Below are 21,550 nucleotides of genomic sequence, written 5' to 3' on the forward strand. Positions count from 1 at the left end.
ACATGCTGAATTCCAGTACTTCAAGTACAGACATGGCACATATGGAATTGAATGGCAATATATTTATTTAGAATGAATGCATACAAAACTCGTCAACAAACCAAAATCCCAGTTGCTAAATCCTGCTAAAATAGCGACGCTTAACGGCTATAGGAAATGTGCCCGTGCACTTACTGCGCGAGCGAACGCGGAAGTGACACGTTTTCTGTTTATGTGAGAAAAAGATGGCAGAGAGTAGCCCTATAGCAGTGAAGCGATGCGATTCTGCATGTGTATATGCCGTGAGCATGGAGGCTATCTCAGCTCTGACGGAGCTGGATGATCTGGAGCGGGTCTACCAGCAGCTCTGCACCGAGGAGGTGAGAATTCTTCCAGCGGACAGCTGTAGGGATGCAAAGATGTACCCATAGACTGTGTTAGCATAGCTAGCTAAACCAGAAGCATTTTTATTTTGGCATTATACTCTATCTGCCTTATAAACTGGGTGGTTCAAGCCCTGAATGCTGATTGGCCGTATACAACGGGTATGATAAAAAATGCTTGTTTACTGTTCGAATTACGTTGGTAACCAGTTTATAATAGCAGTAAAGGACCTCGGGGTTCATATACCACGGCTAAGGGCACTCTGCGTTCTTAAGAACAGCCCTTAGCCGTGGTATGTTGGTTATATACCACACCTCCTCGGGTCTTATTGCTTAATTATCCATTGCCTTTATCTATTGAAGATGAATGACACATTAAAGCTATAATGCCGGGAGGGTGAGAGAGACTGACGGTCTTTGTGTGTTCATCTACCACAGAAAAAGGTGGAGACTGAGCTGGAGAAATTGGTTGGGCAGCAGGGGAACATTGACACCAAGATGCTCGCTCTTCAAAGGATGGGGTAAGTGTGTGTACTTCAGAGAGGGAGGGAAGTTTCACTGTGAGTACATCCCAATAATGGGGAAAGCAATATCTGGTAGACATTCACCACTGTGATTTCAACCATTTCAGATCATTATAGATGAAGGAAAGGGGATTAGTTGTGAAAGCTACAGTAGACTATTGAGATAAATACCATGTCTAATCCAATATCAATTATCCTGTCACATTGTCCCCCAGGCCCAACCTGCAGCTGATAGGAGGAGATGCCAGTCAGCTGTCTGGCATGATTACCTTCACCTGCAGCCTGGCAGAGAATGTCAGCAGCAAAGTCCGCCAGCTAGACCTGGCGAAGGTACTATCTACAGACATGCTATTTACACCCATATAGACTCACTCACGGAAAGCACTTTTCCGTCCATAGTTTTTATACGAGTAAAGTCATACCGTATAAAAAAATATTGCGACAGCTGTGATGGAAACAGGAAGTTTCAGTACAATTTTTTAAAATATAAAAGGATAATTTGTTAATTCGACATGGTGGATTTTTTGTGTCTATAAAAAAAAGAATGTGAGAAATGGCGGGGGAAATGCCTTTATGTGCAAATATTGAAAATGTTATTTGTATTTATTATGGATCCCCATTGGCTGCTGCTGTGGCCTGTGTGCCCTCAGGCCACTTCTCTACTACCACATCTACAACACAATCCATGTGTGTGTATAGTGCGTATGTTATCATGTGTGTGTATGCATGTGTCTGTCTCTTCATAGTCCCCGCTGTTCCATAAGGTGTGTTTTTATTTGTTTTTTAAATCAAATTTTACTGCTTGCATGAGTTACTTGATGTGAAATAGAGTTCCATGTAGTCATGGCTCTATGTAGTACTGTGCACCTCCCATAGTCTGTTTTTGACTTCGGGATTGTGAAGAGACCTCTGGTGCCATGTCTTGTGGGTGTATGCAAGGGTGTCCGAGCTGTGTGCCAGTAGTTCAAACAGACGCATTCAACATGTCAATACCTCTCACAAATCAAATAGTGATGAAGTCAATATCTCCTCCACTTTGAGCCAGGAGAGATTGACATGCATATTGTTAATGTTAGCTCTCTGTGTACATCCAAGGGCCAGCCGTGCTACCCTGTTCTGACCCAATTGCAATTGCAAGTCCCTCTTTGTGCACATGACTGAACAGTAGTCCAGGTGTGACAAAACTAGGTCCTGTGGGACCTGCCTTATTGATAGTGCTGTTAAGAAGGCAAAGAGCTTTATTATGGATAGACTTCTCCCCATCGTAGCTACTGTTGTAGCAAATATGTTTTGACCATGACAGTTTAGAATCCAGGGTTACTCCAGGGTTACTCCAAGGGTTACTCCAAGCAGTTTAGTCACCTCAACCTGCTCAATTTCCACATTACTCATTACAAGATTTAGTTGAGGTTTAGTGAATGATTTGTCCCAAATACAATGCTTTTAGTTTTTGAAATATTTAGCACTAACTTATTCCTTGCCACCCATTCTGAAACTAACTGCAGCTCTTTAAGTGTTGCAGTCATTTCAGTTGCTGTAGTAGCTGTAGTAGCTGACGTGTATAGTGTTGAGTCATCCGCATACATAGACACACCGGCTTTACTCAAAGCCACTGGCATGTCGTTAGTAAAGTTTGAAAAAATTAAGGGGCCTAGACAGCTGCCCGGATTATGTTGGAGAGGCTTCCATTAAAGGTCACCCTCTGTGTTCTGTTAGACCGGTAACTCCTTATCCACAGTATAGCGGGGTGTAAAGCCATAACGCATATGTTTTTCCAGCAGACTATAATGTCAAAAGCTGCACTGAAGTATAACAAAACAGCCCCCCACAATATTTTTATTATCAATTTCTCTCAGCCAATCATCAGTCATTTGTGTAAGTGCTGTGCTTGTTGAATGTCCTTCCCTATAAGCGTGTTGAACGTCTGTTGTCAATTTGTTTACTGGAACATAGTATTGTATCTGGTCAAACACCATTTTCTCCCAAAAGTTTACTGAGGGTTGGTAACAGGCTGATTGGTCAGCTATTTGAGCATCCTCATCGTCTATTACCAGGGACCTGTAGGCCCCTCTGTCTTTAGCCAATATGTGCCATTTCATCTCTGGTCACTACTGCCTTCAAATTCTGCACATTTAGTGACAACTGAGTAAAACACTGTACTATGAAATTAATAAGGGCCTGCATGGAGTATGTCATTGTTAATCCCCTTACCCTTTACTACAACTCCTGCACCCGGAAAGATTACTTTACTAGGGCTGCCATCATTACTAGGGCTGAGACAGCAGATGTCCATAAGCTTCATTATTTTGAGCCACTGCTCTTTTAGCTCTGCCATTCGATCTGAAACTAATTTGCAAAGAACTGTTCAGCAACTCAGAAGCAAGTAGTGTTGCTATTGTCAGTTCAGTTTTCCCCAAATAACACCCTTTCCATCCCCTGGGGAGGAAAATGTAGCCATCACCCCCACAGATCCAGAGATGATCTGGAGGTGTCTCCATGCCTTTGCCTATGTTTGACACATTTACCCTAGTTATCAATTGTTGTCCATCCAGTACATCAATACTACTGGTATCTGTTTTTAGGCCTGGGTAAGACAGGCGATTAGTGGTGTTTCCTACATCCGCATTCCCTGAGTTGCAGATACAAACAGGGGGAGTTTTTGTAGGTTTTAATCCTCTCAACACAACATCTCCTTTATCATTTAGGGGCTTTACACTACCAGTCAGATACTCTCCCCATTGTACTTTTGGAGGTCCTATGCATTTACTCAGCTGGGAATTGTTACCTGGTTGTACGCTAGGAACCTTCTTCCACCTTGGCCATTTAGTCTCAATTGGCCCACCCTCCTTAAATTCTTTAGCTGCATCTGAACTATTACCTTTTGTCTTATTGCATAATCCACCTTCCCATGCTGCTTCCTTCCCCTTAGTGACCAACATCAGAGTAGTATAATAGCTGTTTCTTTGTGTCAAACCCTAGTATTGTTCCTTTGCATAAAATGGAGTAATCCACCTCCAAAATCATTCTTTCCAATTGATTCCCCACAGTAAGGCTGTGGAGGTGGGTTTCTGGAAAATCATTACCCGTGTGCCAGATGTGTTCCCCTTCCCCTGTAATCCTATGTCTGTCACTGCTTCCACCCATTTATTATCCTCCACATCCCTGTCCACAAAGGGAACGAGTAGGATTTGGAAAGCAATAATTACCCTGCATGTGTGTTTCCATGGTTGCGATTTTCTTGTTTCACAACCATAGTGTGTGTGTGTGTGTGTGTGTGTGTGTGTGTGTGTGTGTGTGTGTTTGATGGTGTCCTCGACATCTGATGACTCTTCAGGTTCTGTGAACCCTTTGTTGGTTCTTCTGGCTTTTGGTCTCGGCCCTCTGCTTCTGTCCTTTGGCTCGGACCTTCTTCCTCCTTCAGATGTTCTCGGGGCCCTGCTCTCCCTCCAGTCGCTCATCCATGGCTTCCACTCTGGGAGAGATAATGCCAGTCGGACCTCTCCTCTACCCGCAGGGCTGTTGGTGTTACCATGGTTACCTGGAACAGACCCATCCATCGAGGTTGGTTCCATTTCCGCTTGTGGACCCTGAGTTTCACCCAGTCTTCAACGTTTATGGGTAGCTCATCAGGGTCTTCACCTGGGATTGGTTCTGCTGCTTTCCTAGTGTGAGAGTGGAGAAAACTTACAACAGAAGTTAGTTCCTTCATGTACTCAAGATGGTTACACTGTGTCTCGGTTATGTCTATCTGTCGGTCAGTCATAGTTCTCGCCCTGGGGTGTTCATTGGTCGTCTTGTTAACATTTCATAAGGTGTACACCCAATACATTTGTTAAGGCTGCTGCGCGTTTTCATGAGGACAAGATGTAATCCCTCTGCCCATGTTATTCCTGTGGAATGGCATAGTTTGGCAAGGGAGCCTTTCAGGGTCCAGACCTCTCAGTAACTCCCGTTACTCTGCGGTTGATGGATGGACACAAACTTCTGGTCAACACCCATTTTGGCCATTTGGGCAACCACATCTCCTATGAGATGGGTCCCATTGTCTGCAAACAAACCTCAGGCACTCCGAACCCGAGTATAATTTCCCTAACTAGCAATTTTGCAACTGTTCACGCAACGCAGTTGGTGGTGGGATGGTTCCACCCACCTTGTAAACCTGTCAATTATCACCAGGCAATATCTCTTTCTTTCTGCTCGATCATGTCTATGAAATCCATAGCAAGGTGGACAAAAGGTCCTTTTGGAGTGGAGAACTTCCATGGTTGCAGTGGAGTTCCCTTGTCTATGTTATATAACAAACATGTCGCGCAACGATAAATGAACGTGCTGTTTTACGTGCTGATTCAAAAAAAACATTGTGCCGAAATCTTCACCCCCTACTAAATATCCCCCTTTGACGAATGGCTCACTCCATGAGCCAATCGGCAAATATTAAAGATCATGGTTGATGGTAAACAGGGCATCCCAGAAAAAAAGATGTAGACATAAGCTAGACCTAGGACAGAGAGCACACCCTCTCTCCCTCCACACTTGGTGATTTGAGAATATCAGCCTGCTGCTGTTTCTCAAGATTCGTAGTTTCAGATGGACACAAATTACTAAAAATAGAATGCATGTGTGTGACAACGGGAAACAGCCAATTTGGCCGCCTCATCAGCTATGCTGTGACCAATTCTAGGACATTCACACCAACCCGTGTGTGCCTCAACCTTAACAATAGCCAATGTGTTAGGTTTTCACATAGCTTCAATCAACTGTTCAACATAAGGTCTGTTATTAATAGGTGTGCCTGTGGTATTAGTAAACTCTCTTGCTCTCCAAATCCCACACCATGACAAACAAACCCCAATGGCATATGCTGAGTCTGAGTAGACAGTAAATGCCTTCCCTTCCCCCAATTCACAAGCTGTGGTCAGAGCTAATAAATCTGCCTGTTGCGCTGATAAATGGTCTGGTAGGGGCCGAATAACCTCTATCACCTTCCACATCTACTACAGTAAATCCTACATGTTTCTTCCCTGTGCTTTGATCTACAGTTGAAGTCGGAAGTTTACATACACCTTAGCCGAGTAGATTTAAACTCAGTTTTTATTGATTTTATTTGACCTTTTATTTATAAAGATTTTTCTCATTGAGATGATATCTCTTTTCCAAGAGAGACCTGATCCAATAGCAGCAGGGGGAACGTTTCAGACAAAACAAATTACATACACCAACACAACATTAAACAAAACTATAAACACACATACAGTACAACAATTACATATTACATTAAAAACACAAACATCTTGACTAAAAACAGCTGGCCTAAAAACAATTACACTTTTCTATGATATATACATCGATCAAGTGTTTAAACTCCACCAACGAAACTAGATCATCACATTTTAAAATGTTCAGGAGAGAATTCCAGGACCACGGTGCTAAGTAACTAAAACTATTTCTACCACGACCTGTTCTAATTTTTAGTACTGTTAGAAGCAAAACAGAATGGGACCCTAATTGATATTTATTTACTGACCTGACTAAAAAAAGAACAGAGATACTGACCTGACTAAAAAAGAACAGAGCATTTTACCCAATATGGCCTTATAAATCAGTGTATACCAGTGTTTAAGCCTACGCAAGGTCAATGACGACCAGCCAACAGCGCTGTAGAGATCACAATGTTGTGTTAGACGTTTTTGATTTGTAATGAACCTGAGGGCTGCATGATATACTGAATCAAATGCTCTCAGGGTAGTGGCTGAGGCCTGCATATATACACTGCTCAAAAAAAGAAAGGGAACACTTAAACAACACAATGTAACTCTAAGTCAAGCACACTTCTGTGAAATCAAACTGTCCACTTAGGAAGCAACACTGATTGACAATAAATGTCACATGCTGTTGTGCAAATTGAATAGACAACAGGTGGAAATTATAGGCAATTAGTAAGACACCCCCAATAAAGGAGTGGTTCTGCAGGTGGTGACCACAGACCACTTCTCAGTTCCTATGCTTCCTGGCTGATGTTTTGGTCACTTTTGAATGCTGGCGGTGCTTTCACTCTAGGGGTAGCATGAGATGGAGTCTACAACCCACACAAGTGGCTCAGGTAGTGCAGCTTATCCAGGATGGAACATCAATGCGAGCTGTGGCAAGAAGGTTTGCTGTGTCTGTCAGCGTAGTGTCCAGAGCATGGAGGCGCTACCAGGAGACAGGCCAGTACATCAGGAGACGTGGAGGAGGGCAACAACCCAGCAGCAGGACCGCTACCTCCGCCTTTGTGCAAGGAGGAGCACTGCCAGAGCCCTGCAAAATGACCTCCAGCAGATCACAAATGTGCATGTGTCTGCTCAAACGGTCAGAAACAGACTCCATGAGGGTGGTATGAGGGCCCGACGTCCACAGGTGGGGGTTGTGCTTACAGCCCAACACCGTGTAGGACGTTTGGCATTTGCCAGAGAACACCAAGATTGGCAAATTTGCCACTGGCGCCCTGTGCTCTTCACAGATGAAAGCAGGTTCACACTGAGCACGCGACAGACGTGACAGAGTCTGGAGACTCTGTGGAGAACGTTCTGCTGCCTGCAACATCCTCCATCATGACCGGTTTGGCGGTGGGTCAGTCATGGTGTGGGGTGGCATTTCTTTTGGGGGCCGCACAGCCCTCCATGTGCTCGCCAGAGGTAGCCTGACTGCCATTAGGTACCGAGATGAGATCCTCAGACCTCTTGTGAGACCATATGCTGGTGCGGTTGGCCCTGGGTTCCTCCTAATGCAAGACAATGCTAGACCTCATGTGGCTGCAGTGTGTCAGCAGTTCCTGCAAGAGGCAGGCATTGATGCTAAGGACTGGCCCGCCTGTTCCCCAGACCTGAATCCAATTGAGCACATCTGGGACATTCTGTCTCGCTCCATCCACCAACGCCACGTTGCACCACAGACTTTCCAGGAGTTGGCGGATGCTTTAGTCCGGGTCTGGGAGGAGATCCCTCAGGCGACCATCCGCCACCTCATCAGGAGCATGCCCAGGCGTTGTAGGGAGGTCATACAGGCACGTGGAGGCCACACACACTACTGAGCCTCATTGACTTGTTTTAAGGACAATCAAAGTTGGATCAGCCTGTAGTGTGGTTTTCCACTTTAATTTTGAGTGTGACTCCAAATCCAGACCTCCATGGGTTGATAAATTTGATTTCCATTGATAATTTTTGTGTAATTTTGTTGTCAGCACATTCAAATATGTAAAGAAAAAATAATTTATTAAGAATATTTCATTCATTCAGATCTAGGATGTGTTATTTTAGTGTTCCCTTAATTTTTTTGAGCAGTGTATATAACATCACTCAATCTAAAACCGACAGTAATGTACATCGTACCAGCTCCTTCCTGGCCTCAAAAGAGAAACAAGCCTTATGCCGGTAATAACATCAAATTTATTTATATAGCCCTTCGTACATCAGCTGATATCTCAAAGTGCTGTACAGAAACCCAGCCTAAAACCCCAAACAGCAAGCAATGCAGGTGTAAAAGCACGGTGGCTAGGAAAAACTCCCTAGAAAGGCCAAAACCTAGGAAGAAACCTAGAGAGGAATCAGGCTATGTGGGGTGGCCAGTCCTCTTCTGGCTGTGCCTGGTGGAGATTATAACAGAACATGGCCAAGATGTTCAAATGTTCATAAATGACCAGCATGGTCGAATAATAGTAAGGCAGAACAGTTGAAACTGGAGCAGCAGCATGGCCAGGTGGACTGGGGACAGCAAGGAGTCATCATGTCAGGTAGTCCTGGGGCATGGTCCTAGGGCTCAGGTCCTCCGAGAGAGAGAAAGGAGAGAATTAGAGAACGCACACTTAGATTCACACAGGACACCGAATAGGACAGGAGAAGTACTCCAGATATAACAAACTGACCCTAGCCCCCCGACACATACACTACTGCAGCATAAATACTGGAGGCTGAGACATAACATCCTATTTCAGCTCGAGCTTCCTTATCAAGTTCTCTACATGAAGCTCAGCTATCATCAACCCACACACCCAAATCGTTGTACACTTTAACTTGCTCTATAGTATGTCCAGCCAATGTAGCAATGCCATGATTTGTGACATGCCTGGCATTTGAAAATACCATGCATTTTGTTTTACCAGAATTTAGAATCAGCTTTCCATCATACAGATTCTGTTGTATGATGTTAAATGCTCTTTGGGCATTTTCAAAAGCTAAAGATAAACTACTACCACTTGAATAAAGAACTCATGACATTTAATCCTAGTAAAAATTCCCTGTCTTAGGTCAGTTAGGATCACCATTTTATTTTAAGAATGTGAAATGTCAGAGCTGGTGTAACTGAGTCAGGTTTGTAGGCCTCCTTGCTCGCACAAGCTTTTTCAGTTCTGCCCACAAATGTTCTATAGGATTGAGGTCAGGGCTTTGTGATGGCCACTCCAATACCTTGACTTTGTTGTCCTTAAGCCATTTTGCCACAACTTTGGAAGTATGCTTGGGATCATTTTCCATTTGGAAGACTCATTTACAACCATGCTTTAACTTCCTGACTAATGTCTTGAGATGTTGCTTCAATATATCCACATAGTTTTCCTACCTCATGATGCCATCTATTTTGTGAAGTACACCAGTCCCTCCTGCAACAAAGCACCCCCACAACATGATGCTGTCACCCCCGTGCTTCACTGTTGGGATGGTGTTCTTCGGCTTGTAAGCCTCCCCCTTTTCCTCCAAATATAACGATGGCCATTATGGCCAAACAGTTCTATTTTTGTTTCATCAGACCAGAGGGCATTACTCCAAAAAGTATGATCTTTGTCCCCATGTGCAGTTGCAAACCGTAGTCTGGCTTTTTCTATGGCGGTTTTGGAGCAGTGGCTTCTTCCTTGCTGAGTGGCCTTTCAGGATATGGTGCGGCTTGGCCTGGTGGCGCTGAAATGAACATTCTCGAGGCCATCAAACTACTACGCTCTGAGATAGTTGAAATGAAAACGAAGGTGGTTGCTACGATTGAGGCCCGAATACAGGAGGTTTCTGATACTTTAAAAGCAGATCTAACCATCCTGTGGAACGAGACAGTGCCAGCAATCACATCACTCAGAACAACAACCGCTTCGCACACTACAACGATTGCATCACTGGAGACCTCCGCTACCAATGTCTCCAACTTATCTACATCCCTGGAGGCTGACGTGAAACGCCTGGCTGCGGATTTGAAAAAGGCGAAGGAGAGCTGTGTGAGTTTAGAGGGATTCTCTCACCGCAATAACCCGAGACTTGTATCGGTCCCAGAGTCCGCGGAAATGCCTCGCACCACGGATTTCGTTTCTGGGCTGCTGAAGGATGTTCTTGCCTTAGATGAAAAGCCCCTGATTGATCGTGCCCACCGGTCGCTGCGCCCAAAGCCCCAGGATGGTGAGAGGCCCCGTGACATAATTCTTCGAGTGCACTTTTTCCATGAGAAGATGGAGATTCTCAGACGAGCCCGCAATACCACTCTGAGCTTTCAAGGACAGAGCTTCTCCATCTACCAGGACTACTCCCCCACTGTTTCCAGGCAGCGCGCAGCTTTCGGACAGGCCAAACGACTACTATGGGACCATCCAGGTGTGAAGTATGGACTGCGATGGTAAAGACTACACATTTGAGTCTCCGGATGAGGGTATGGCTCACATTCAACATCACATCAAGAAGTCTTGAACTTGCTCATAGTTCAGCAACTGTTGCTTGTGAACTGTGGATAGTAAGTAGCCCACCTGTGGTACAATTATGTTTAGTTATAACATGCTAGTCTTGTATAGTTGGAGAGTTGGCGAGCCCATTCAGGCTTATTTGATGTGATCTAATGTTTTGATCATCTAGTGTGCGTGCCTTACAAGCATTCAGTCATTTAATTTCATTGTATTAAGGTTTTACTTAACTCCTGTGTTTCTAGGCTGTCTTCGTTCACCTTTTCAGTTTGTGTACATAGTGTCTCAGTGACTCAAAATATTTTTGGTTATTTGTTTACTGCATCTGTTTGCATTGACACAGTAAATGTTTCCCAAGGCTACACGTTTTTGGGTGACTTCACTTCAATTTTAAAAGTTTTGAGCGTCATTTATGCCCAGCAAACGTTCAACGCACACATAGTTTTTTGGTCTTGATTGTAAAAGTTGTCTCAGCGTCAACTAGACAATTATTATATATTTTTTGTTGTTGTTTTGTTGTCTTACTACGATTTCCTTACTTCAAATTAGGTTTTTGGCTGAGAGCCTTTATACATTTTTATTTATTTTCTCTCTCAATGCCTGTTATAAGACTGAGAATATAATTATATACATCTACAAGTGGTGCTTTTGTAATTTCGTTTGCACAAGGGATTCACTTTTATTTTTATTTTTTTTCTCTTTTTGCTGCTAGATCCACTAACAAAACACGACTTTAAAGAGCGGGACTGTGGGTTTAGGTTTAAGACCGCACTCTCACAGACATACTGTGCGAAGAGAACATGTTCTATTTAAGCTTGTGCCTCGTTCGGGGAGGTACTGTCTGGGATGAGGGGTGGGGGGAGGAAGGTTGAATTGTTCAGTTCTAATGTTGTCATTCTGTCTTTAGTTTTTTGTTCTGTACTTTTTCCAAACATCTTGCACCGTACATTATTACTCTGAGCCAAGTTATTCTGGGTTTTTTGGGCGCTCATTGCTTTTCCACTCTATGCTCTAATGACAGGATTGTATAACGGGAATGCCCAGGGGGGCTGAAATAATGCGATCAAGTACATTTCGTGGAACATCAAAGGGGTTAACAACCCTGTGAAACGTAAGAGGGTGTTGACACACGTAAAGGGTTTGAATGCAAATGTTGCATTTCTACAAGAGACTCACTTGAGGACTGGTGAGCATTTTAGGATGCGTAGGGACTGGGTTGGTCAAGTGTTCCACTCTAACTTTCATAGTAAATCAAGAGGTGCTGCCATTTTGGTTGATAAATCTACTCCCTTTGTTGCTTCTGAGGTTATTGCTGATCCTAAGGGACGATATGTCATAGTAACCGGTAAACTGTTTCCTACCCCTCTTGTTTTGGCTAGTGTTTATGCTCCCAATTGGGATGACACAAGTTTAATTTCTTCCTTTTTATCTGCTATACCCAATTTAGATTCTCATTTGTTGATTTTAGGGGGGGATTTCAACTGTAAAATGTCCCCAGTTCTTGACAAGTCCTCACGAATAACTACAGGCCCATCTAAATGTGCCCTACTTATTCAATCTTTTCTTCAGAAATATGCTATATTTGAGGCCTGGCGTTTCCTACAGATAGACAGTATTCCTATTTATTCTCATGTTCATCAAACATACTGCGGTGTACTTACGAGAGTATTGTTATCTCTGACCATTCACCATTAGTGCTTGAACTAGAGTTTCCCCAGCGACCTCCTATGTGTTATCAATGGCGTCTTAACCCCATTTTACTCTCAGATAAGGAGTTTGTCAATTTCATTTCTTCTGAAATCACCTTATTCCTAGAAATGAATTCAACACCAGGTATGTCCTGATCTACCATATGGGAGTCTCTCAAAGCATACCTACGTGGCCAAATTATTTCATATACAGCCAACCAAAACAGAGTTCGCTCTCAGCGACTTCGGGACTTGAGCGAATCCATAGCCACATTGGATGAGAAGTATGCTACAGATCCTTCCTCTGATCTGCATAAAGAGCGCCAACTACTCAAATCTGAATTTGATGAGCTTTCTATCAGGCAAGCTGAACAGTTACTCTTGTGAGGGTAACCTCAGACAGCCTCGTCAAGCCACCTCTCCAAAATAAAATAACTAGTAATGGGTAATTGTCACTGAATTACTTCTAACAAATCAAATAAAAATCAGCAATCATTCATTTCACGTATGCACATATGTTTCTGAGTAAGTTCTGCAAAATAGAAAAGGGTCCGAGTTGTTTTATTATTCCTACAGTCATATATCTTGGTGATGTCACTGCCTATGTCATTACGTCTACTCATGAGACCAAAACCATGCCTACACAGCTATATAAACAAGAGTTTTAGTGTTATCTAAAATAGCAGTAAATGTCCACTCCCCAAGTTGATTTATAGTGGAATGTCTGACTAGTCTCTTATCTCTTACACTGCAGAGTTCTGTCTGTCACACATTTCTCAGACAGAGGCAGAGATTTAGAGAAGGCTGGAACAATATTAAACCTTTATAATGAATATATATATATATATATGTTAGTTCATCTGTAGTCTAGGACCCCATAAATATTAATACAACATAAGCATAATCAATTATTATAATACATCAAACATTTGATACAGCCCCTATCATGACCCTAAGGTGAACCCCTGACAATTTCATTAACCTTGTTTCTTAAGCTACATATGTTAACGTTAACATTTTTAGCACTTTTCTGGGATGCTTGATTGTTTTCATTGCTTTACTGGTGAGCTTAGCAGAAGTATACATGCTCATGTTATTTATGTTAGTGCAAGGTGAGCTGCACACCGGCTCAGTAGGTAACAGTAGGAATCTGGTTCATAGGCACATGATTACTGCATACAATAGTTTTGGGATCAGCAGAAGCAGTAAGAGGGAAATAAATTCAGTTACCTACATTGTGTCTTCCAACATCCCTGGGATAATGTTAATTTGCTGAAGAATTTTGACAACTCATTGACACAATGGTAGGGATTAACTGAGCTGGGCTTTGGTTCATTGATAAGTCATTATCTTTGTAATGCTTTGGGTCATTGTAATGCTGTGAAAGGATCCAGGAACCCAAACTATTTGCCTGGGAGCCATCCTCCTTATAAAAAGAGTTTTGTTTCCAGAAGGTATAAATATTGTCAATAAATGTTACACCCACAGAGCTGCATTAGTCTCGTAGCCAGTTATTGAGGGCTAAAAGTCTGCCTCAGTTCAATGCCACGATTTAGGGAGGGCAGAAGGCCAGATATTATGGGGTGTTTGTTGGTAGTGGTGACCATCATAACGCGGTAAACTTGGAGTCATGCAGTGATATGGTGTGTGGAAATAAGTTATGATGAATTTCACAGGGTGATGAAAGTGCATGGAGATGAGCTTGATACTCCTTTCCAATAAATTTTGAGGTTCTTATTCTGGTCACATGATGATGCTTAACTGCTATTTGACAAATAAAAATATTCTAGCTCTTATCCAAAATAATCTCATGTAGACTAGCCTAGATGTATCTGCAAACTGTTGGCTAGAGCGCACGTGCCAAGACCAGAGCAGGCACATTTGCTATTTAACAGTTTTTATGACAAAACTAGTTGGAAATGTGATGGAAACACATTGAACTTTCACTTTTTTTTAAAATTCAGTACATGACAATTTTAAGCAAAAAAATTACATTTTGTGTGCACTACATCATCACGCACGGATTTTTATCCGCAGTAAGTCAGTTTCCCACTGGTGTGAAAATGCATATATCTTCTTAATGCAGATTTTTCAACATTCGCATCGAAACCAAGCTAATCACACACTTACTGTATGTGTGTGGACATAGTTAAGAGAGGGATTAGGATATACAATGATGTTCCGATCAGCTCCAATGAGTGATGTAATGACGCGCTGTTTGTATGTGTGTTCACAGACCCGGCTTTATAAGGTTATCCAGCGGGCTGATGACATCCTGGACCTGAAGTTCTGTACAGACGGCGTTCAGACGGCGCTACACAACGAGGACTATGAACAGGCTGCTGCCCACATCCACCGCTACCTTTCTCTCGACCAATCAGTCATTGAGCTAAGTCGCCAAGGAGAAGAGAGTAAGGGAAATTATTTAAAGTTCCCGGAATTTTACAACCCTAGTTGTGGTGGAGCATAGGGGCCTATAGGGGCCTATGCTCCACCACAACTCACAACTAGGGTTGTAAAATTCCGGGAACTTTTAATAATTTCCATAGTTTTCCAGGAAACCTGGTTGGAATGAACTGAAAATCCGTAATCCACCAAACAGGATTTCTGAAAATCCAGGAAATTTATTGAAAGTTCCTATAATTTTGCAACCCTACTCACATCACACTTCACACATCATTTTGTATCGAGGGCCGCATTGGGATTTCTAAATTCAACCGAGGGCCGCAGTTTTTTTTGGGATCGATTTTTGTTTTGTCAAAATAAATGATTATTAGTTATTTAAAAATAGGAAAGTCCATTATCATTTCTACATACTTTCTAACTGGTTTTAGACGTTAATATTTTGTAGGGATGCACTGATGTGGGATTATTTATTTGATGGCCTTTTTAACCATTCTAGCACAGATCCAAGTTTCTATGTTCATAAGGGTAATAAGAAAATATGTCAAATGACTTTATGGGAAAGGTGTAAAACATTTTTGAATTTGGATCAAAGTTACTGAAATGCATTGGAAAGTTCAGGAAATCAGGGAAGCACATCAGGTAATGTGCAGAAAGTAAGATCTGCATTGCTTTCAGTTTTTGTCACAGTCCCTTCTAACTTTGTTCTGTGCGGTCTTTGATACTATTTTCTGCTCAGGCAGTGCTGTGGACGCTAGCCTGGCCATGCTTCAAGAGGCAGAGCAGCGATTGAAAGTCCTGGTTGCGGACAGACTGGATGAGGCTGTTACCAGGGGTGATCTGGCGCAGGTGGAAAGATTCTTTAAAATCTTCCCTCTGCTTGGCCTCCACGATCAAGGCCTGGCTCGCTTTGGCCAGTACCTCTGCAGCCAAGTGAGTGGGGTTGTCCATGCAATAGTGTGTGCGTGAGCGTTAATGCTTGTGCATTTGTTTCTTCACGGTTGTCTTTTTCTCTCTCTCAGCTGGCCTCTAAAGCAGATGAGAACCTGCTCTTGGCTGTGGGAGGAGAGCTGGGAGAGAGGAGAGCTGCCCTGGTCTTTGCTGACACCCTGACTCTGCTGCTGGAGGGTGAGGGACCATAATGATGATGTCTTTTTAGACATGTCTGTAAACGTGTTGGTTTGTGTGTATGTATAGGAAAATAGAATTGGAAAATATTTAGTGTGTGTTTCAGGCATAGCTCGTGTTGTGGAGACCCACCAGCCCATCGTAGAGACGTACTACGGTCCAGGCTACCTGTATACTCTCATCACTCACCTGCAGCAGGAGTGTGACCGACAGGCCCAGAAAGTAGTTGACAAGTTCATCCAACAGAGAGACTACCACAACAAGGTCTGTGTGTCGATTGCATTCAATTCATTAGATCTTTAAATTACAGACTATGCTAAGAAAGTGTTATTAAATTGAATGTCTCTGCTTGCAGTTTCAGATCGTCCAGAGCAGCATGATGAAGAGTGTGCCCACTGAGAGGATTGAACCCAGGTCAGTGTGACAGTTCAGCCTACTTTATTTCAACAGCATTACTCAATGTCATCTTTTGGTGTGGAGGGCAATGCATGTGTACTATGCATATTTATGATGCGTTTCACCTGTGTGTGTGTAGGGAGCTGGATCCTGTATTACTGGAAGTCACTCTGATGAATGCCAGGTCGGAGCTTTACTTAAGATTCCTGCGCCGTCGCATGATGGCTGACTTCGAGGTTGGGGATGCTACGGCAACACCTGGCATCGTCCAAGGTAAGACACCCAACACACACACTTATAAAACCCTGTACACACGTTGTTGACTGTGTTAGTAAGTTTGGTTGTCTTTGTTTCTTGCTACAGAGCACAAGCATAATGTGGAGAAACTGCTGAAACACTGCATGCTGGGCCAGCTCATGCAGGAGCTGATTGGCTACTACATTCCAATGGAGGAGTACTACATGAGGGAGACCGTCAGCAAGGTTAGCCACCACTTCTAACTATATAGCAGGGGGTTTCATTTTATCCCTGAATCAGCCCCTCATTAGAAGGAAAATAATGAAAACCAGCAATGCTGTCGTCGTCCTCAAACCCAGATTTGAATACCCTTGATACACAGTATACATATGTAACCACATAATGGTAATAATGATTATATTAATTCCCTTTTCCCCTCTCTTCTAAGGCTGTAGCTATGGATACATATGAGAAGGGTCAGCTGACATCCAGCATGGTGGATGACTGTTTCTACATTGTGAAGAAGTGCATCAGCAGATCTCTGTCCAGCTCCAGCATTGACTGTCTGTGTGCCATGATCAACCACTCAACCTCAGTGCTAGAGTCTGACTTCAGGTAGACAGCAGTTAGACACACACTCAATCAATAATCTGAACACTCATTTGAATCTCATTCCAGCTCACACCCTCCTTTTTCTCTCGGTCTTCCACCAACCCATGCTTCTCTTTCCCTCTGTCTTTCTCCCCCCTTTCTCTCTGTCTCTCTCAGGGAGGTGTTGTATAATAAGCTGAGGCAGGGCTTCCCTGCGACCACGCTGCAGGACATCCAGCGTGGGGTGAGCAGTGCAGTGAGTCTGATGCAGAGCAGCCTGCAGCAGGGCAAGTTCAACAACCTGGGCATTGACAGCGCAGAGGTCGCCAAGGCTGCCTTCCTGGTGAGGGACTTGTGTACACACACAAACACTGACCGACACACACAAACACTTACCTCCAAACTGAACATTGAATGCACGGAAAATGCCAAGGCATCGTTCCTGGTAAGAAACACACACAGTCTAAAACACAACTGGTCACAGAGAGCACACTAAGGCAGCATTCTTGATGATTAACACGGAACAGACAATAGACACATATATTCACTCACACCCATCTTTCTTTCTATCCCAGGTGACTCTGAATAACGTGGAGGTGTGTAGTGAGAACATCACCACTCTGAAGAGGAACCTGGAGGTGAGTTAGCTTACTGCTTATATCATCTCTTTAGTCTTCTAAAGAGTAACATTTCAATAAGACACACTATGTGTAGTATACCACAGATAATGACGTTTTCCCCTCTCTCTCTTTCTCAGAGTGATTGCTCCAAGTTGTTCACTCAGGGGGCGGGATCAGGAGAGCAAGCTAAGATTGACAGCTGTCTGTCAGACCTCGTCAACACGTCCAGCAAGTTCAAGGATCTCTTGCAGGTTGGAGGACGCAGAAATGTACTCAGATCAGAGTGACACATGATCTGTCTCTGTGCAGTTGTGTTAAGGGGGTCTTTGACTTCATTGTGCAAGAAATACTAGTAACAGTAGTAGTGCTAGCAGCAACATTTATTTGTAAGTCACAGTGATAAACTGAATTGTGTACTAATTTACATGCATAGACAATATACAACTACATAACGTCACCAGTGTGTCTAATCTGTATGGAGTAGAACTAACTCAGTTGTGACCCTCAGGAGGGCCTGGCGGAGCTGAACACCACAGCCATCAAGCCTCAGGTCAAACCGTGGATCAGCAGCTTCCTGTCCATCTCACACAGCATAGAGGAGGTACGAACACACACATACACACTGGGCCACACCCTTTCCCCCCAGTGTGTGACTGTAATGTTTTTTTTGTGCAGGAGGAGTTTAATGAGTACGAGGCCAATGACCCCTGGGTCCAGCAGCTCATCGTCAACCTCGAGCAGCTCATGGCAGAGTTCAAGGTAACCATACTTTTGCTTAGCCTCAGGAATACATCTCTCACATTATCATTTTACAAACTCTTTCTCTTCTCCCCCTTTCTATAATCTCTCTCTCTCTTGTTCTCTCAGGCGGGGCTCTCTTCAGTTATCTACGACACACTGACCAGCCTCATGACCAGTTTGGTCTCCATGGAGATGGAGAAGACCGTCCTGAAGTGCACCTTCAGCAGGGTGAGATATCCCAGGCCTGGCCACAGGGTGGCATCACACCTACCGCATGCACTGTCTGTGATGTAATGATAAGAGGCCTTCTTTTAATGTTTTATTTATGATTCCAGAAGGATGGTAGATTAAGCTTCTTTCCCCTTGGCATCTGCCTCTTTAGACGGTGTGTGTGTGTGCTGTAATTTAGTGCAAGGACACTAAAGCATTTTATTGCAGGCCACGTATCCCCTCTTTCTTTTTCTGGGATGTTCTCTGTTTGATCCTTTGATCCTTTTTGATGTGGTCTTTGTTTAAATATTTAATTGCTAGTCTGGATACCTTTTTTCAGTTTCATGCTCTTGGTTTTAACCCCTTATTGCACCTGTCCCTTAGCTGGGAGGGCTTCAGTTTGATAAGGAGCTGCGTTCTCTGGTGGCCTACCTCACTACTGTCACCACCTGGACTATTAGGGACAAGTTTGCTCGGCTCACTCAGATGGCCACCATCCTCAACCTGGAGCGGGTAATCTGCAGTATACACACACACATTTCTCAACCCACAGACAATCACATAGATGGGGTCACATACAGTGCATTCGGAAAGTATTCAAATCCCTTTACTTTTTACACATTTTGTTACGTTATAGCCTTATTCTAAAATTGATTAAATCATTTTCCTTATTAATCTACACACGATACCCCATAATGACGAAGCGAAAACTGTTGTTTTTTTTTAGAAATGTTTGCAAATTTAAGAATAAAAAAACGCTTATTTCCAGACCCTTTGCTATGAGACTCGAAATTGAGCTCAGGTGCATCCTGTTTCCATTGATCATCCTTGATGTTTCTACAACTTGATTGGAGTCCACCTGTGGTAAATTCAATTGATTGGACATGATTTGGAAAGGCACACACCTGTCTATATAAGGTCCCACAGTTGACAGTGCATGTCAGAGCAAAAACCAAGCCATGAGGTTGAAGGAATTTTCCGTAGAGCTCCGAGACATGATTGTGTCGAGGGACAGATCTGGGGAAGGGTACCCCCTTCTGCAGCATTGAAGGTCCCCAAAAACACAGTGGCCTCCATCATTCTTAATTGGAAGAAGTTTGGAACCACCAAGTCTCTTCCTAGAGCTGGCCTTCCGGCCAAACTGTGCAATCGGTGGATAAGGGCCTTGGTCATGGAGGTGACCAAGAACCCGATGGTCACTCTGACAGAGTTCCTCTGTGGAGATGGGAGAACCTTCCAGAAGGAAAACCATCTCTGCAGGACTTCACCAATCAGGACTTTATGGTAGAGTGGCGAGACGGAAGCCATTCCTCAGTAAAAGACATGTGACAGCCCGCTTGGAGTTTGCCAAAGGGCACCTAAAGGACTCTCAGGCCATGAGAAACAAGATTCTCTGGTCTGATGAAACCAAGATTGAAATCTTTGGCTTGAATGCCAAGTGTCACGTCTGGAGGAAACCTAGAGACTTGAAAATTGCAGTGCAGCGACGCTCCCCATCCAACCTGATAGAGCTTGAGAGGATCTGCAGACAAGAATGGGAGAAACTCCCCGAATACAGGTGTGCCAAGCTTGTAGCGTCATACCTAATAAGACTTGAGGCTGTAAGCCTGCCAAAGGTGCTTCAAAAAGTACTAAGGTCTGAATACTTATGTAAATGTAATATTTCTGTTTTTCATTTTTTATACATTTGAAAAAAAATCTATACCTGTTTTTGCTTTGTCATTATGGGGTATTGTGTATAGTTTGATTAGGGGAAGAAAAAAAATATTTAATCAATTTTAGATTAAGGCTGTATCGTAACAAAAGGTTGAGGGGTCTGAATACTTTTCGAATACACTGTATCTATTTACCACTGACCCTCTACAAAGTGAGACTTTCATGTCTCTGTATACACAGGCCTGTTCTCAGAACTGTGTGTATGTTATTGTGTTTCTAGGTAACAGAGATCCTGGATTACTGGGGCCCGAACTCTGGTCCTCTAACTTGGCGTCTCACTCCAGCGGAGGTCCGGCAGGTTCTGGCACTCCGCATCGATTTCCGCAGTGAGGACATCAAGAGGCTCCGCCTCTAACCCTGCTACCCAGAGAATGTGCTGGTGCACATGTTACATGGGACTAGACTCATGCTGATTGGTCTTTGAGGAAAAAGAGGAGTGTGCAGGTGGATCCCCTGAGAGGAAGTCCCTGCTGCTCCTAACCTCTGCTGGCCTCATAGGAGGCGGAGGAAGAGGTTGCTAACTACAAATACAGTGATAGATATTTGTTTTACCCCCAAATGGTTACAGTTAGGTTTGAGGTAGGGTGATCTGATCCTAGATCTGTAGTTAATGCTACTTCTACCTCATACAGCCAATCAGAGCCAGGAGTAACAGCAGTAATGGAACTATGGGATTGTGGAACAGTAGGATTATGGATTTGAGCCTTTTGGCTTGGATTAATGAATATTATGTAACATATTAAATGTAAAATATTAAAGTGTTCTCTCGAAGATGTCTTTTTTTGTCATTAATTTATATTGAAAGCCCTTTAACGGAATCCATCATATTGAAACTGGGCACGCAGGGACAGACGAGAGCTATACTCTCTGGTGGAGAGTGGTGTGCCTATGTTTTCTGACACTGAAATGACCCAGTAATTAACATAGAATCCATCAAACTAACAGAACCAGGTCAGACGGCTGATCTAGACTCATCATTCAATATATAAATAACACATTTTAACTGATGACAAAGTCTAATCTAGAAGATAGACCATGATCTTAGAAAATGTAATTCTGTTGATAGCTGCTACTTTCCAATATTTCCTGACATGATGTTCCATACATATGGAGATGGAGAAGTCTTAGGGCTAGATTCAATCCAATCTGCCATTTTTGGCCATGCACCTTTAAAGTTCTTGTGGAGATTGCATTCACTGTAAACGCTGTATATGTCGGCTCAATCGGAAATTATCTTTAAATGTCAATG

The 21,550-nt window shown here is 43.3% G+C and overlaps 1 protein-coding gene across 1 annotated transcript; it reads left to right on the forward strand.

Moving 5' to 3' along the window:
• Positions 1-185: 185 nt before the first annotated feature.
• Positions 186-21,072, forward strand: LOC115112292 (conserved oligomeric Golgi complex subunit 4). The gene is made up of 19 exons (XM_029639258.2): positions 186-359; positions 801-883; positions 1,102-1,216; positions 14,496-14,670; positions 15,402-15,595; positions 15,685-15,790; positions 15,897-16,054; positions 16,146-16,204; positions 16,326-16,459; positions 16,550-16,668; positions 16,872-17,038; positions 17,192-17,357; positions 17,590-17,652; positions 17,772-17,885; positions 18,143-18,235; positions 18,310-18,393; positions 18,502-18,603; positions 18,970-19,098; positions 20,522-21,072. Exons 1-19 carry the CDS (start codon positions 225-227, stop codon positions 20,654-20,656), a joined length of 2,331 nt encoding a protein of 776 aa, XP_029495118.1. The 5' UTR covers positions 186-224; the 3' UTR covers positions 20,657-21,072.
• The last annotated feature ends 478 nt before the right edge of the window (positions 21,073-21,550 follow it).

The sequence above is a fragment of the Oncorhynchus nerka genome, linkage group LG27, assembly GCF_034236695.1.
Source record: "Oncorhynchus nerka isolate Pitt River linkage group LG27, Oner_Uvic_2.0, whole genome shotgun sequence".
Lineage (NCBI taxonomy): Eukaryota > Metazoa > Chordata > Actinopteri > Salmoniformes > Salmonidae > Oncorhynchus > Oncorhynchus nerka.